Genomic DNA, 12,481 nt, shown 5'->3' with positions numbered 1-12,481 from the left:
TGCACTGCCTTGCTCTGGCATTGTATGCTCTTCGGAACCAACCTGGCTCTGACCATCATCTTACGCCACACAAGATAGCCACAGGAAGAAGAATGAGAACTCCCCTCACACCCTGAGATAGAGCTAGATGTGACGCCCAGTTGACAGGAGAGGTTCTAGGATCTGAAATGTGAAATTATCTGAACTACATGACATCTTGCCTTACTGTAATTTCAGACCAGCTGCAGCGACGACGAAAAGGGTGCAGTGCAGCAAAGAATACAGAAGGAGACACTACACCAGACTCAGCTCAGGGTCTACATGTTCCACTCATCTTCCCTGGAGACACCGTCTTGGTGAGGAATCACACAAGGAAAAAGTGGGACGAGCCAAGGTTCAATGGTCTGTTCACAGTTGAAGACGTCACTCCATCCGCAGTCAAGCTGCAAGGAAGAAGAGCTTGGATCTTCCTGGGTGATATCAAGCCATACATCGGAGGAACCCCCCTGCCTGCACCCCACCGCAAAGAGACTACAGACAACGGGGAAGAACCACAGCACGTGCAGACGAGATCCATGACGAGGAAGAAGGACGCATGACCAGCAAAGTAAAGATAAAGAACTTTTTGCAAGTTGTGGCTTAAATTGGACACTTCCTCTAAGCAAAAAAGGGGATAAGGACATAAAAAACGGACACTCTGTGCATCCTAGTTGCAGGGTTAAGAAGAAAATTGCGCGTATAAGCCACAACATGTTTTGCTGATTTGAACTTTTGAACTGAGGCACTCTTAAACCATGAGGAGAAAAAGACTATGACAAACTTTGATCAAGGATATTTACATTGGAAGCAGATACAGAATCCTGATTCATCCAAAACCGAGACTTTGTTTGGAAGCACTTATGGTGTCCCACAGTAGAGACATCACAAAGGACGTGGTCACATATTTCAACCTAGTGTTAAGATCATACCCGTCACTGGTAGGGAGGCTCACAAGTGTCACAGACTTTCCTCAAGATCCTGAAAATGAAAAATTAATATGACAACTGCTTACTGTCATTGCCGAACAATTCATCATACTCCCTGAGTACAGTGAGAAGGAAACAAATGCTTCCAACACAGGTGGAAATAGATCAACTCATAAATACACTTTTCTTTTGCATAATCGAAGACTGTCCATCTATTATGGGGAGAACAACTGATACATTAACATTCCTTCTAGATCCAGCAAACACTGAACATGTAAGCCAAGCACTCCACGCGACCGGACAATGAAAACATTGTTTACATCAAGGAAAGAACATATAATCCTGAATCTCAACAAGGACTGGACAAATGTCCCTGTCACCACAAGACAGCAGATTGGCGCACAATGTCCTTTTTCGCCTAGTTACTGACTTTCCAGAATTGGTGAGGAGACCTATCGAGGTTGACGTCCTCACCTTCATCAGGGAATCCAGCTAATGTCGCACAGATGGGAATGCTCCTGCATGGAATCATACTCCAAGTAGAACTTTCCAACCATCAGAGAGATTATCTGAGGCGATTCTGAGGAAACTTTCTGCTAAGGGACAGATCGAGGGAGCAGAGTCAAGAACCTTATTTGTTATATTTGTTGTCATTTTTTCCCTATTTCTTCATACTGACCAGTGTCCAACATGTTCTCAGGACTGAAGCAGATACGAGGAGTGGACTGGGAACTCACGTACTTTGAACATGCACAGTAAAGGTGACCCATCGTAGTATTATTGTAATCTATTTTTTCCAGAGTTTAGCAAAGGAACTGTATCCTGTATTAAGAGACAATCGTCACTCGCAAGAGGGGGGACACCTGTTAAGCACCTGACACTTTTGACACAGAACTCGAAGAACGGTACTGGGTGGCGAACAATAACATTGACATTTGGCAAATGATCGAGATGGGGGCCCAGAGCAGTAACCTGGTTCTCCCACAAGCAGAGAGGCACCCCCGCTTCTCTGGAAAAAAATGCTGTTGCCTTACATATCGAACTTTAATGTATTTATGCATTGTATTTATCATTATTTTACTGTCATTAACAATCAGAACTGCATTTTTTATTGGTGCACGGAGCGTTCCGATTTCAGTGCACCCACCTCATGATACACGCGTGAAACCCACAAAAGCACCCAGACCTTATATAGTCATTCCAGTCCCTAAAAAACTGATGGTAGAGTAAATGAACTTGAAATGAACGTGATTAATAGTGATATACACACATTTATGGTACCGAATGAGCAGGAGAGCCAGAGACAGGGTCGGCACGAAAAGAATGAAGAAAAGGCACTGACAACTACACGCACACACACACTAAATGCACAGGAACCAGGCTTAGTGTCTATGACCACAGAACCTCAAATGAAGGCAGCAGAGAAGATGAGACTGCCTAGTGAAAAGACCTTAACAGGAGATAGTGAGAGAAAACGAGAAGAATTAAGAGAAAGACCAACAGAAGCAGTCGTATCAGAAGCCCTTAAGAAAACAGAAGCGGCCTCGGAACAACTCTCCGCAAGGACACAAATGTTAGTAAACGTACTATTCCCATACATAGCCAGAGCAAGGAAACGACAAGAGGAACTGAACAACAAAACGACAGAGGCTGCATTACCCAGCACACATATTCCAACAAAAGGGACAAGTACCAGGTCTACAATACAGCCATATACCGGACCAGTGTTCGGCTGGTTGGAATGGGCACTTGCACACAGCAAAGAAAAGATGCATGAGGACCAGGAAAGAGCTGCCAGACTCTTGTCCACTCAAATGGCACAGATGAGGAAGCCTGCACCATGGACCAGGATACCTGAGAACCCTCCAGCAAGAAAAAGCCATACAGAGGCATTCAGAGATGTAGTTATAGCAAACTACAGGAAAACCTTAAGAATCAAGAGAAGCATGCATGAAGATAATGATGAACTCAACGACTACCTGGACAGCACAGCACATCTAGTAAACAACATTTGGTACCAGCACATAAAGGAAGTTGGAAGACGAAATTCAGAAGGAGAATGCTTTGTTTGTGCACTTCTACCGTACAGCATGGGGAAATCCAAGATCTTTGTGGCTGTAGAAATCGATGTCCCGACAGCACACTAACTCTCACACATAGCAATGTGCAACATCAGAGGCCAGTTCATTGGAAGTGATGACTCATTGATATGGGCAACTGAAGCAGTTTACCCCGATGAAGGTGATTATGTCCAGGACATTAAGACGAGAAATAGAGCCCATACTAGGAATCACATGATCCGGAATAAGATGGGAAGTAAACCCAAGACTGAATGTCCAAGGAAAAACTCCAGAAGAGGCTAAAATTTGGAAAAACAGAGGCCACATGCAGATTTGGGGAACTGTGCTCTCCCCTGACGGATGAGAAGAAGGAGTAGTGATCTGCCAAGCATGGATGGTCGTTGGAGCCTGCAAAGAAGCAATAGAAAACTCAGAGACTGTGCAAACCACTATGGTCAAAGCTTACAAAGTTACTGACATGGGTCGAAGACAGAGGAGGACCCTTGCAGCTAGTGCCATTAGACGGCCCGAGATTGTGCTTCAGGAACAATGGAACAAGGAAGATGGGAGAGAATCAGAACTGGGGACACATTTTTGAGGCTCCAGGAATGACTCATGGGACTGCAGTAATTATGGATTGTTATTGGGCATGTGGATCCAAAGCATAAATCAGACTGCCGAAAAACTGGGGAGGCATATGCACGATAGTGAATGTCCACGTTCCAGCACTAGTGATCCCGAAAAAGTGACCTGAATATAGATAGTTTCCCAAAAGCAGATGCTCACCTGAGGAAGAGGAGATCTGTGGAACTAACAACTCGAGTGAAGAGAGAAAATCATTTCTCCGCCAAATCAGAAGAAGCATTTCATGCAATCCCATATGAACACAGGCTTTTCAGCCTCACCTCATCAGTGTTCACGACAATCCTCATGCCAAGATTCCAAGTTGGAGCAAATACTAAATGGTTGCAGATAACCAGATGGGAGTTACTGCAAACCATCAACTTGACAATAAAAGGATTCAATGGGATCAAGGAAGAGTTGGGAGCCATCCGACTGATGACTCTCCAAAACAGATATGTACTTGACATGATCACAGCTGTGGATGGAGGAGTTTGTGCAAAAATTGGAGAATCATGTTGCACATTTATACCTTCTCACGACGAGGAAAATGGAACTTTAACAGAGGCTATAGGTATGCTGACAAACCTACAGAACCAGATGATCAATGAAACCGACGAAGTTGATGATGACAGTTGGTTTGGATCGCTGTTTTCATGGGTTCCACAATGGATGGCGGACGCATTCAAGTTCCTAGGAGCCCTGCTAGTAATGATATTACTAGGATTTTGTGTTATCAAGATAATAATCTCGCAATGCCAGAATACTGCAGAGAAAGCCATAGGGATGAAGATCATGATTGATATCAAACCAGGATAGAAGCCCAGAGATCTAACTGTTGATGAAATAAGAGACTTTGTGAAAACCAGTGAACATGCGCCAGAAGGTACGAAGTTTCTGTATCCCAGGAAACGCAGAAAATATGAAGGAAAATCGACCTATTGCAGCCCAAATGGACAATGTCAGCTAATGACATGGAACAAAGACGAACATGTAAAGACAGCAGGAAGCCTGAAAGGAGTGATAGAAATATGGACTCCAAAGAGACCCTCCTTCAAACCATCATGTACAAACCCAGACGATGAAGAAGAAATGGATACAGAAGAACCAAGTAAGATGAATCCAAAAGAGGAAGCGGAAGTGGTCGATGAACCGACCAGGGGGGGGAGTGTAGAGGAGGTCCCAAATATGGCCTGCACTCCAGTCGCCCGTTTTGAAGTACCAGGAACGTTCACACCGAGATATGTGACGTATGATGAGTAAATAAACCAGCAGAGAGCCGCATTAGGTCTCTACTCAGTGCCTATCAGAAGAACAATACCTATTGAAGTACCAATAACCAGACAACCATGGACAGTAAGGTGTCCATTGAGACAACCCTACCAGCAAATGACACGAAATGAAGATTGCTTAAACACTGTCCCAGAAGAAACTCAACAGGCCTTAATTGAAGATGAATGGTGATGACACGAAGGCCCAGGCAGACTCACAGATGAAAGAAACGACAATCAAAAGATGACACACAGACGCAAAACGCCATGAATCAGGACACCATGAACCTAGAAGGAGAGACGATGTTGAAATATAAAGAAACTTAAACTGTAAAGCAGGATGAAGATATTCAACCAGCTAACGCCTGTACGTATGCTTGTAACCGCAAGAATCTAAGAAAACAGTGCGGCTTGCTATGCTTAGTAGAAGAATAGAGCGGAAAGCGCCACCTATATATATATCTACCTCAATGAAGCACACTATATAAGTGCAAGTCCACTTTACACAAAAGCAGAATTAACTCAGGTTACTAGAGGTCAAACAGGACAGGATTCTTATTCCAGCTAAAATGAGAAGAGACGGCTGAATCGAAACTCAGCAGGAGCAGCCCGTGCCTGGGAAGTCGAGGTCAGACCAAGAGAGGGAGGCGAACAGTAGCTTCGCGGAATCGAAACTTAAGAACAGAACAGCCTATCTCAGGAAGGCTGAGATAAGGAGGCCCAGGCAGGTGGCAAGCCGAATAAGAATTAAATGCGCAAATAGAAGGAAAACTAGGCAGATTCACGGTGTGCTAGCACGTGACCAGCCAAGCGAGAAGAGGCACCTATGCCTGGCTGTCTCCCAAACAGAAGATACAATAACTTTTTCTGACAAGAAGCTACAGTTTCGAGGCCGACCACAGCCAACTAATTGACACATAGCCACTAAAGTACCGATTGATGGAAGGGAGGCCGGGTGAATCTTGGGGCATCCTGCACCTGGTTGACCATTCTGCGTGCGCTAATTAAAGTGGAGATTTATGCATGGGGTTAAAGCCAACCCAATCACAATGGACCAAATAATCTAGGGTCCTATAGATAGTAGAACCAATGGGACGTCGTACTTTTAGTGACATCCACCGTAGTCATTTTTGAAGGAAGGGTTTAGACGGCCACCTGATAATGTTTATCCAATCCTCACACTCTGTTACCATATACAGATATAGCACCTATATTTAAGTTACCTTTTCCAACCAATAGAACTGCATGATAACATTTGAGTGTTACACGTCAAAGATTACGAATTTTGGGTATAACTGTTACTGTTTACATGAAGTTGTTGGGAGTTGAAGCAAGACAAGCTATCGCATCACTGTTGATTTCCATGTTTCCCCGTTTTTTGTACTTGTCATTAAACGGACTCCCCTTTGCCAAACCATTGAGTTGTCCTTATTGATTGGTGTTGGAGTAGGAAATCCTACACCCCCATCCACCTCAAGGTGCAGCTATCTCATCTTAAAGTACTACAAAGCAAACTCTGACTCTATGGGCGGTCAGGGGTCTCTCTAGTACACTTTGCATGTGTGTCTGTTTCACTGTGCCTACCAGAGAATTCACTGGTATTATAAGCGATGTAAGACAAAGCACCAGCCTTTGGAAAATCATACATTTCCCATGCCACGGCTTGACTGCCATGTAGGATAGAGGCAAGTGATCCAGGGGGTGGCAGGGGAGGCAGTACGCCGGCTATTGGTCACCTCACAGAGGAGGCCCAACAAGGCTAAACAGGCCCAAAAAGGCCAACCACGTGTCTGGGGTTGCTGATGGTACTCTTGTTCAGAGGAGAATTGCCTTGCATTTCGGTGCTGGACTGCCCTTGTGAGTGGGACAAAGACTGATATGCAGATGGATATTTCTCCTCTGGGTGCAGTGAGCTAAAACGTGGTTGTAGACCCCCCTGAGTGCAAGAAATTCCATAGAACAGGGCATTTGTCCCATGCTTGTTCTCACTAGAGGGACTCACACACGCCTTTTTCAATTTTGTAAAATGTGGGGTTTCACCTTTAGTAACGAAGGGTAATCCAGACGTGGACCCCTTGCTCACTGCCATAGAAAGGCTCAGCTTTACCTCACTGAGGAGGCCCTACAAGGCTGCAACACGTGTCTGGGGTTGCTGATGGTGCTCTTGGTCAGAGGGGAGTTGCCTAGCATTTCATTGCTGGACTGCCGTTGTGGCGGGACCAAGACTGATATGTAAATGGCCACTTCTCCTCAGTGAAGGGTGAAGTGAGCTAAAACCAGTGGTCGAAGTGAGCGGGAGCGGTCGGGAGCGGTGCGCCTATACTTTTTTAAATGACCTTTTACAGCTCCTATACTTCTATTTTAAAAAGAAACCGTTCCGGAATGGTTTCTTTTTAAAATAAAAGTGTAGGAAGAAGTTGAAACTTGCACTTTCAGTGCACTGCACTGAACGTTCCCTTAAACAGCAGGTGCAAGTGCCTGGGTGTATGTATTGTGTGTGGGAGGGGACGTGATGATGGGGTTTGTGGGGAGTGGGTGCAGGCCAGCAGAGAACATAGTTCCACTTCTTCTTTTTGTATACTTCGACCACTGGCTAAAACGTGGTTGTAGACCCTCCTGAATGGAAGCTCTGAGCTGGTGGTAAACACATCGGACTCGTGATTGGGCGGAGCGGTAAATGCGGCAGTAACCCAGTTGCCGCCGCATTTAAGGGCTACCGCCCAACTCGTGATAAGTCCCTTCGAGCGCAAGTGCCCAGTCAGCCAGAGAGGACATTCTTCATCTGGCGGAAAGTCGGAGATTTTGTATTCTTGGAACCTGTTCATTTCCCTCACACTCAAACCTAGACACGCAGGGTTAAAGGAGGGCCTTCGAAGAGATTGGAAAAGAGTTTCTACATCTACCTTACAGGGTTCAGTGGTGCAGGCCGCAAAGTTGGGGGTCCAATGCAAGGGTAAAATAATCATCTTCATCTAGGTGGAGGCTGCTCAGAGATTTTAGGACAGAATTAATGAAAACGTGACCTGATTGTGTACCCTGTGTGCCGCTAGGACTCAACATCTCTCTGGGCAGGTGCTTTTTGGCCATTGGCTTAATCCATCTGATTAGATATCGTGCCCTTCCTTGGGAAGTGGGTATGAGTGGAATCACACGCTCTTGAGCAATATATTTTAGAATATTATAGTTATGTTAAGTTAGTCTTCGTATGATATGTTAGTTATAACGCGCTTAATACTCAGATTTCTAAGTGCGTACCCAGGGATAAACCGGTGGTGCTCCGTGTCGCCTTGCTTCCAAGGCGAGGACGTTGCCCCTGAGCTATCCTCCCGCGAGCAGTGTGAGGAGAGAAAGGTGGTGCAGAAATCGAGGCATCTTTTAGTTTTTAGACCTTTTGCGAGGGCCGTTAGCATGCGTTTTCAAAAAATGCAATATGAGACTCGCAGACTACGCCACAAACTCCCTTTCATTGAAATGATTTCTAACTATATATATATTTCATGTGTCTTCTTGCAGGTCCTTCAGTTTGCTGCTGTAACCGGAACAGGAGATTGCTCTAAGAAAGCGCGGAAGGTAATATTAAAACAAGACGCATGAATGTGAAGTAAACTGTCATATTTATTTTGATTCAAGGAAATGTTTGCTGTTTGAAACATATGACACTTTCCGTAAAGCAGCCCTCGAGTAATTAGACTGTCACAGGGCCTCATTACACGGATGGCGCTAAGGGATTACCGGCACCGGTGCCATACTACGAGGTCCCTCAGCGGGTCCCGTCCTTAATGTGTGGCCAGACCACACGTTAAGGAAGGCACCCGCTGAGGGACTTCAGGGCAAATAACGGTACCGCTAATAGCTAATAGCGGTACCGTTATTTGCTCCTTCCCCATTCCCATTGAGCCCTATGGGGGCTCAAATGGGAATGGGGAAGGGCCTTGGTGAATGGGGAATTACCGCCCGCCAACCTTGTAATGGGGCAGTAATGCCCCCATTCACCAAGGCGGAATCGGTAAAATACCGGCGGCAACCATGGTGCTAATAGCGCCATGGTTACCGCCGTCCGTGTAATGAGGCCCACAGTGTTAAAAAGTACAGTGTAGGCATTTGTTTAGTACAATTGCCCCTTCGAAAAGAAAGGTAGACAGACAAAAAGTACAAAAAGGAGAACTAAGTTTGAGATACAAAGGAAGCACAATATATGTGAAACAGAACGTGCATGACAGAGCTCCCACAAAGACGTATAGGCGGCCAACTGTTTCCGTGTAAAATGAAGAAGTATGAAAGCCAAATAACATGACATCATTTTCTTTTTTTGCAGTTTTTTATTGATTTAGTTGAAAGCAATCAACCTCTCAATACTTAACCTGTATCAGACTATGATCATTCAATTCAAGTGAAAATGTCATAATTACACATAAAATCATTTTGTACCGCCTTCGTTCAAATATTTCTAGAACAAAATTCAAATATATACACAGCAATATAGATACTATCATAAGATTAGATGAAATAGTAAAAGCTAAATTAATCATGTTTGAGTGACTATAACAAATTGACAACAGCCAGTCTAATAGATCTAACTTGCAATGGACAATAACAACAGTGCTGGACTGGCCTACAGGGAACTCTGGAGATTTCCCGGTGGGCCTCTGCACCATGGGCCGCTTTTGCGTGGGGTGAAATAAAGAATTTGTTACAAAGCGTACAGTCTATGGTAATATGACGCAACTTGAAAAAACATTTCCAGGGAGGCGTTTGGTTTCCAGTGCAGCCCGGCATACCGTATAGTAAAGATTATGTCATGGCGGCCGCGCATTGTCATGTGGAGCCTGTTATGCCCCCACTTGCAGTACTTCTCATTTTTGGGGTTGACATATTATCACTATCTGACAACAAGAAAAAGACTGTGATACCTGAATTGAAAATCCTTTTTTCTTCAGACCTGTCTTGTTCCCAGCAATCTTTTTGCACCCTGATGCCTGTGGGCTCCGGCGCTTTATGAGAAGATAAATAAATACAGGCCAAGACTATGCCCAAACCACAGGATGAGGAACACCAATGCCATCTGCAAGGGAGCGAACAGAGAATCCGGTCCACAACCCAAGCAGGAGTGCTGGGGGTTACAGGGTACCTCTGTTAGTCAGGGTGTAGTATTGCCATTCCTTGGAAAGGTTTGGGAGCCTGCGGAGTGCGTTGTATCCCATGCCTCGTGGGAAACGTGCCAGCTGGCCAGAAAACAAGTAAGGTTGTCCAAAGTAGGATCCTATTGTTCTGATTCTTTGCCTGTTCTCTGTTGAGTGCCACAAGGTCCCTCTCTCTCACCAGTATTGTTTAATATTCATATTCGCCCATTGTTAAAATATTTTTTCCGAGTTTAATCAACCTTATCACTCTTACGCCCCTTTTTGTTAGGCTTAAGTCCACACTGAAATCAACTAACTGACTGTTAGCTTCCGCCGAAAGAATAACAAGCTGTATTCTTCAAAATAGATTGCAACTTAATTCTTCTAAGACCGAGGTCATGGGGGGTTCATTCCGAGTGAGGCGGTAAAGAGTTAATGGCGCCGGTAAAGGTGCCAGAGCCGTCAACCCCTTACCGCCTCATTACGAGTCTGCTCGCGGGAACCCGCTAAGGGGACCTGGTTTTACCAGGCACCCTTAGCGGGTCCCGCGAGCAGACCAGGGTGCTAACAACGGGCCCGTTATTAACGGGCCCGTTGTTAGCACCATCCCCATTCCCATTGAGCCCGATGGGGGCTCGAATGGGAATGGGGATGTACCGGGTCCGGATTCCTAAATGAGGAATTACCGGGCCCTCCAAGGTTGGAATGGCCTGTAATTCCTCATTCAAGGAACCCGGACTCGGTACCTGCTAAGGGGGTAGCCATACCGCTATTAGCGGCATGGTTACCTCCTACCGTGTAATGACCCTCATTGTCTTTGGGCCAAAAAATCTGCTGGCTGTGTATCATTCATCTGTGTCTTGTCCAGCTCTCTTTTTTTGTACATTTTTTTTATGTAACTGTTTATTATTTTTTGCAAATAAAACATAACACAAAAATGGGTGGCAGTGCATGATGCACCCTTTTCCATCCTGCATTCATGGGAGTACATTGCACCAGCAAAGGAGACAACTATAGGTGGCAAACATCTACATACAAGGCTCAGGCTAAAGGCCAGAGAGCATGATAAAGGGAAAGAAAGGGGAAAAAATAAAAGAAGAAAGAGAAATATCTCATCCCACCCCCTCCCACCAACCACACACCTTTTGAAATGTTTAGGGACAACCCTTAGCATTATATACCCACCCTTTCAAGGGGCATGCATCTGTCAGCTGTTGACGGTCCACAAAGCCCCACTTTACAGCAATTATCTTTTTAGTCATCTCTAATGTAACAGACAAGAACACCCTTTCAAATTTAGCAAACCCTGTTTCCCCCCAAACTCGCAATAATGCCAACTTCGGATCACATGGAACCTGGGTTCCTAGTATTGCGGTCAACCTAAGATCACATAACCCCCAGAATATTTAGATTTGTACACATTTCCACAATATATGAAAGAAGGTGCCCCTAGCTGTCCCACAGCGCAGACGATTGTCTTCTTCTATTGCACACCAGAGGGCCAATGCTGTTCGTGAGTAGTATACATGATTCAGTATTTTGTACTAGATGAGGCCGAGTCTGCCAGCGATTCCAACCTCTCGTCGGAACATGAGTGCCTCAACCCATTCTTCCTAGTCTAGCGGACCGAGATCTCTCTCCCATTTGTCCCTAAGCCGGGATAGCTCCTCGGCCCCAAATGCTGTTAACACCTGGTACAGTGTTGAGGTGACCTTGGTAATAATGCGGTCGGGGAAAATGTTGGCTTCTATGAGTGAGCACTTGGGAACCTCCTCTAGGTCGGGGAATTGGGACCTAATGGCGTGAGCCAATTGCCCATGTCTGTAGTGCTCGTTCCTTGGCAGTCCAAGTGTGTCCTGTAAATTATTTTTGCTGCATAAGTCGCCCATCTTGCACCACCTCAGTCAGATCTTGCACCCCATGTTCTTCCCATTTTCTGAAGTAACCCATTTTGCATACTTTGGGGAGGTGCTTATTATTCCATAAGGGTTTATCCAGAGTTGGTTTGCTCCTCCAACCAATATACTGATGTGTGTCAGCCCATACCTGTCGGGTGTGGCGTATCATCAGGGGAAGGGCCCTCCCACGAACTTCGCCCTCATTGTGCTCCCGTTTGAGTGATCTATCTCCCATTCACCCCCTTTTGATGCCCATGTGCGGGAGCCTTATATCCCCACGTAACCAGTCGTTCACTACCCAAGCTTTGCAGCCCAGCTATATCTTCATAGACAGGGTAGCCCCACCCCTCCTTCCCATATGGTGCGCTGTAGCGTTTTAAGGGTGATATGTAGCTGTGCCCCCCCCCCCCAGCAGACCCTGCAGGATGCCCTCAATCATACCAAAAACAGATTTAGGAATTGGAAGGGGGCGTTTTGTAATACATAGAGATATTGGGGGAGTGCCAACATTTTTAAAAGTGCAATCTTGCCTAACAGGGTCAGCGGGAGAGTTTTCCAGTCGACAGT

At 45.5% G+C, this 12,481-nt stretch overlaps 1 protein-coding gene across 1 annotated transcript in view; it reads left to right on the top strand.

Moving 5' to 3' along the window:
• Positions 1–12,481, top strand: part of LOC138481403 (serpin B6-like) — a 247,095-nt gene that overhangs the window by 70,451 nt on the left and 164,163 nt on the right. Inside the window, exon 3 of the mRNA XM_069613537.1 lies at positions 8,410–8,466. Within this exon, the coding sequence (XP_069469638.1) occupies positions 8,410–8,466 (57 nt within the window). The remainder of the gene's footprint in view (positions 1–8,409; positions 8,467–12,481) is intronic.

This window comes from Ambystoma mexicanum, chromosome 5p (assembly GCF_040938575.1).
Source record: "Ambystoma mexicanum isolate Mex_15411 chromosome 5p, UKY_AmexF1_1, whole genome shotgun sequence".
Lineage (NCBI taxonomy): Eukaryota > Metazoa > Chordata > Amphibia > Caudata > Ambystomatidae > Ambystoma > Ambystoma mexicanum.
Note: the sequence above shows the minus strand (reverse complement) of the source record. Positions and strands in the feature narration are given on the sequence as shown.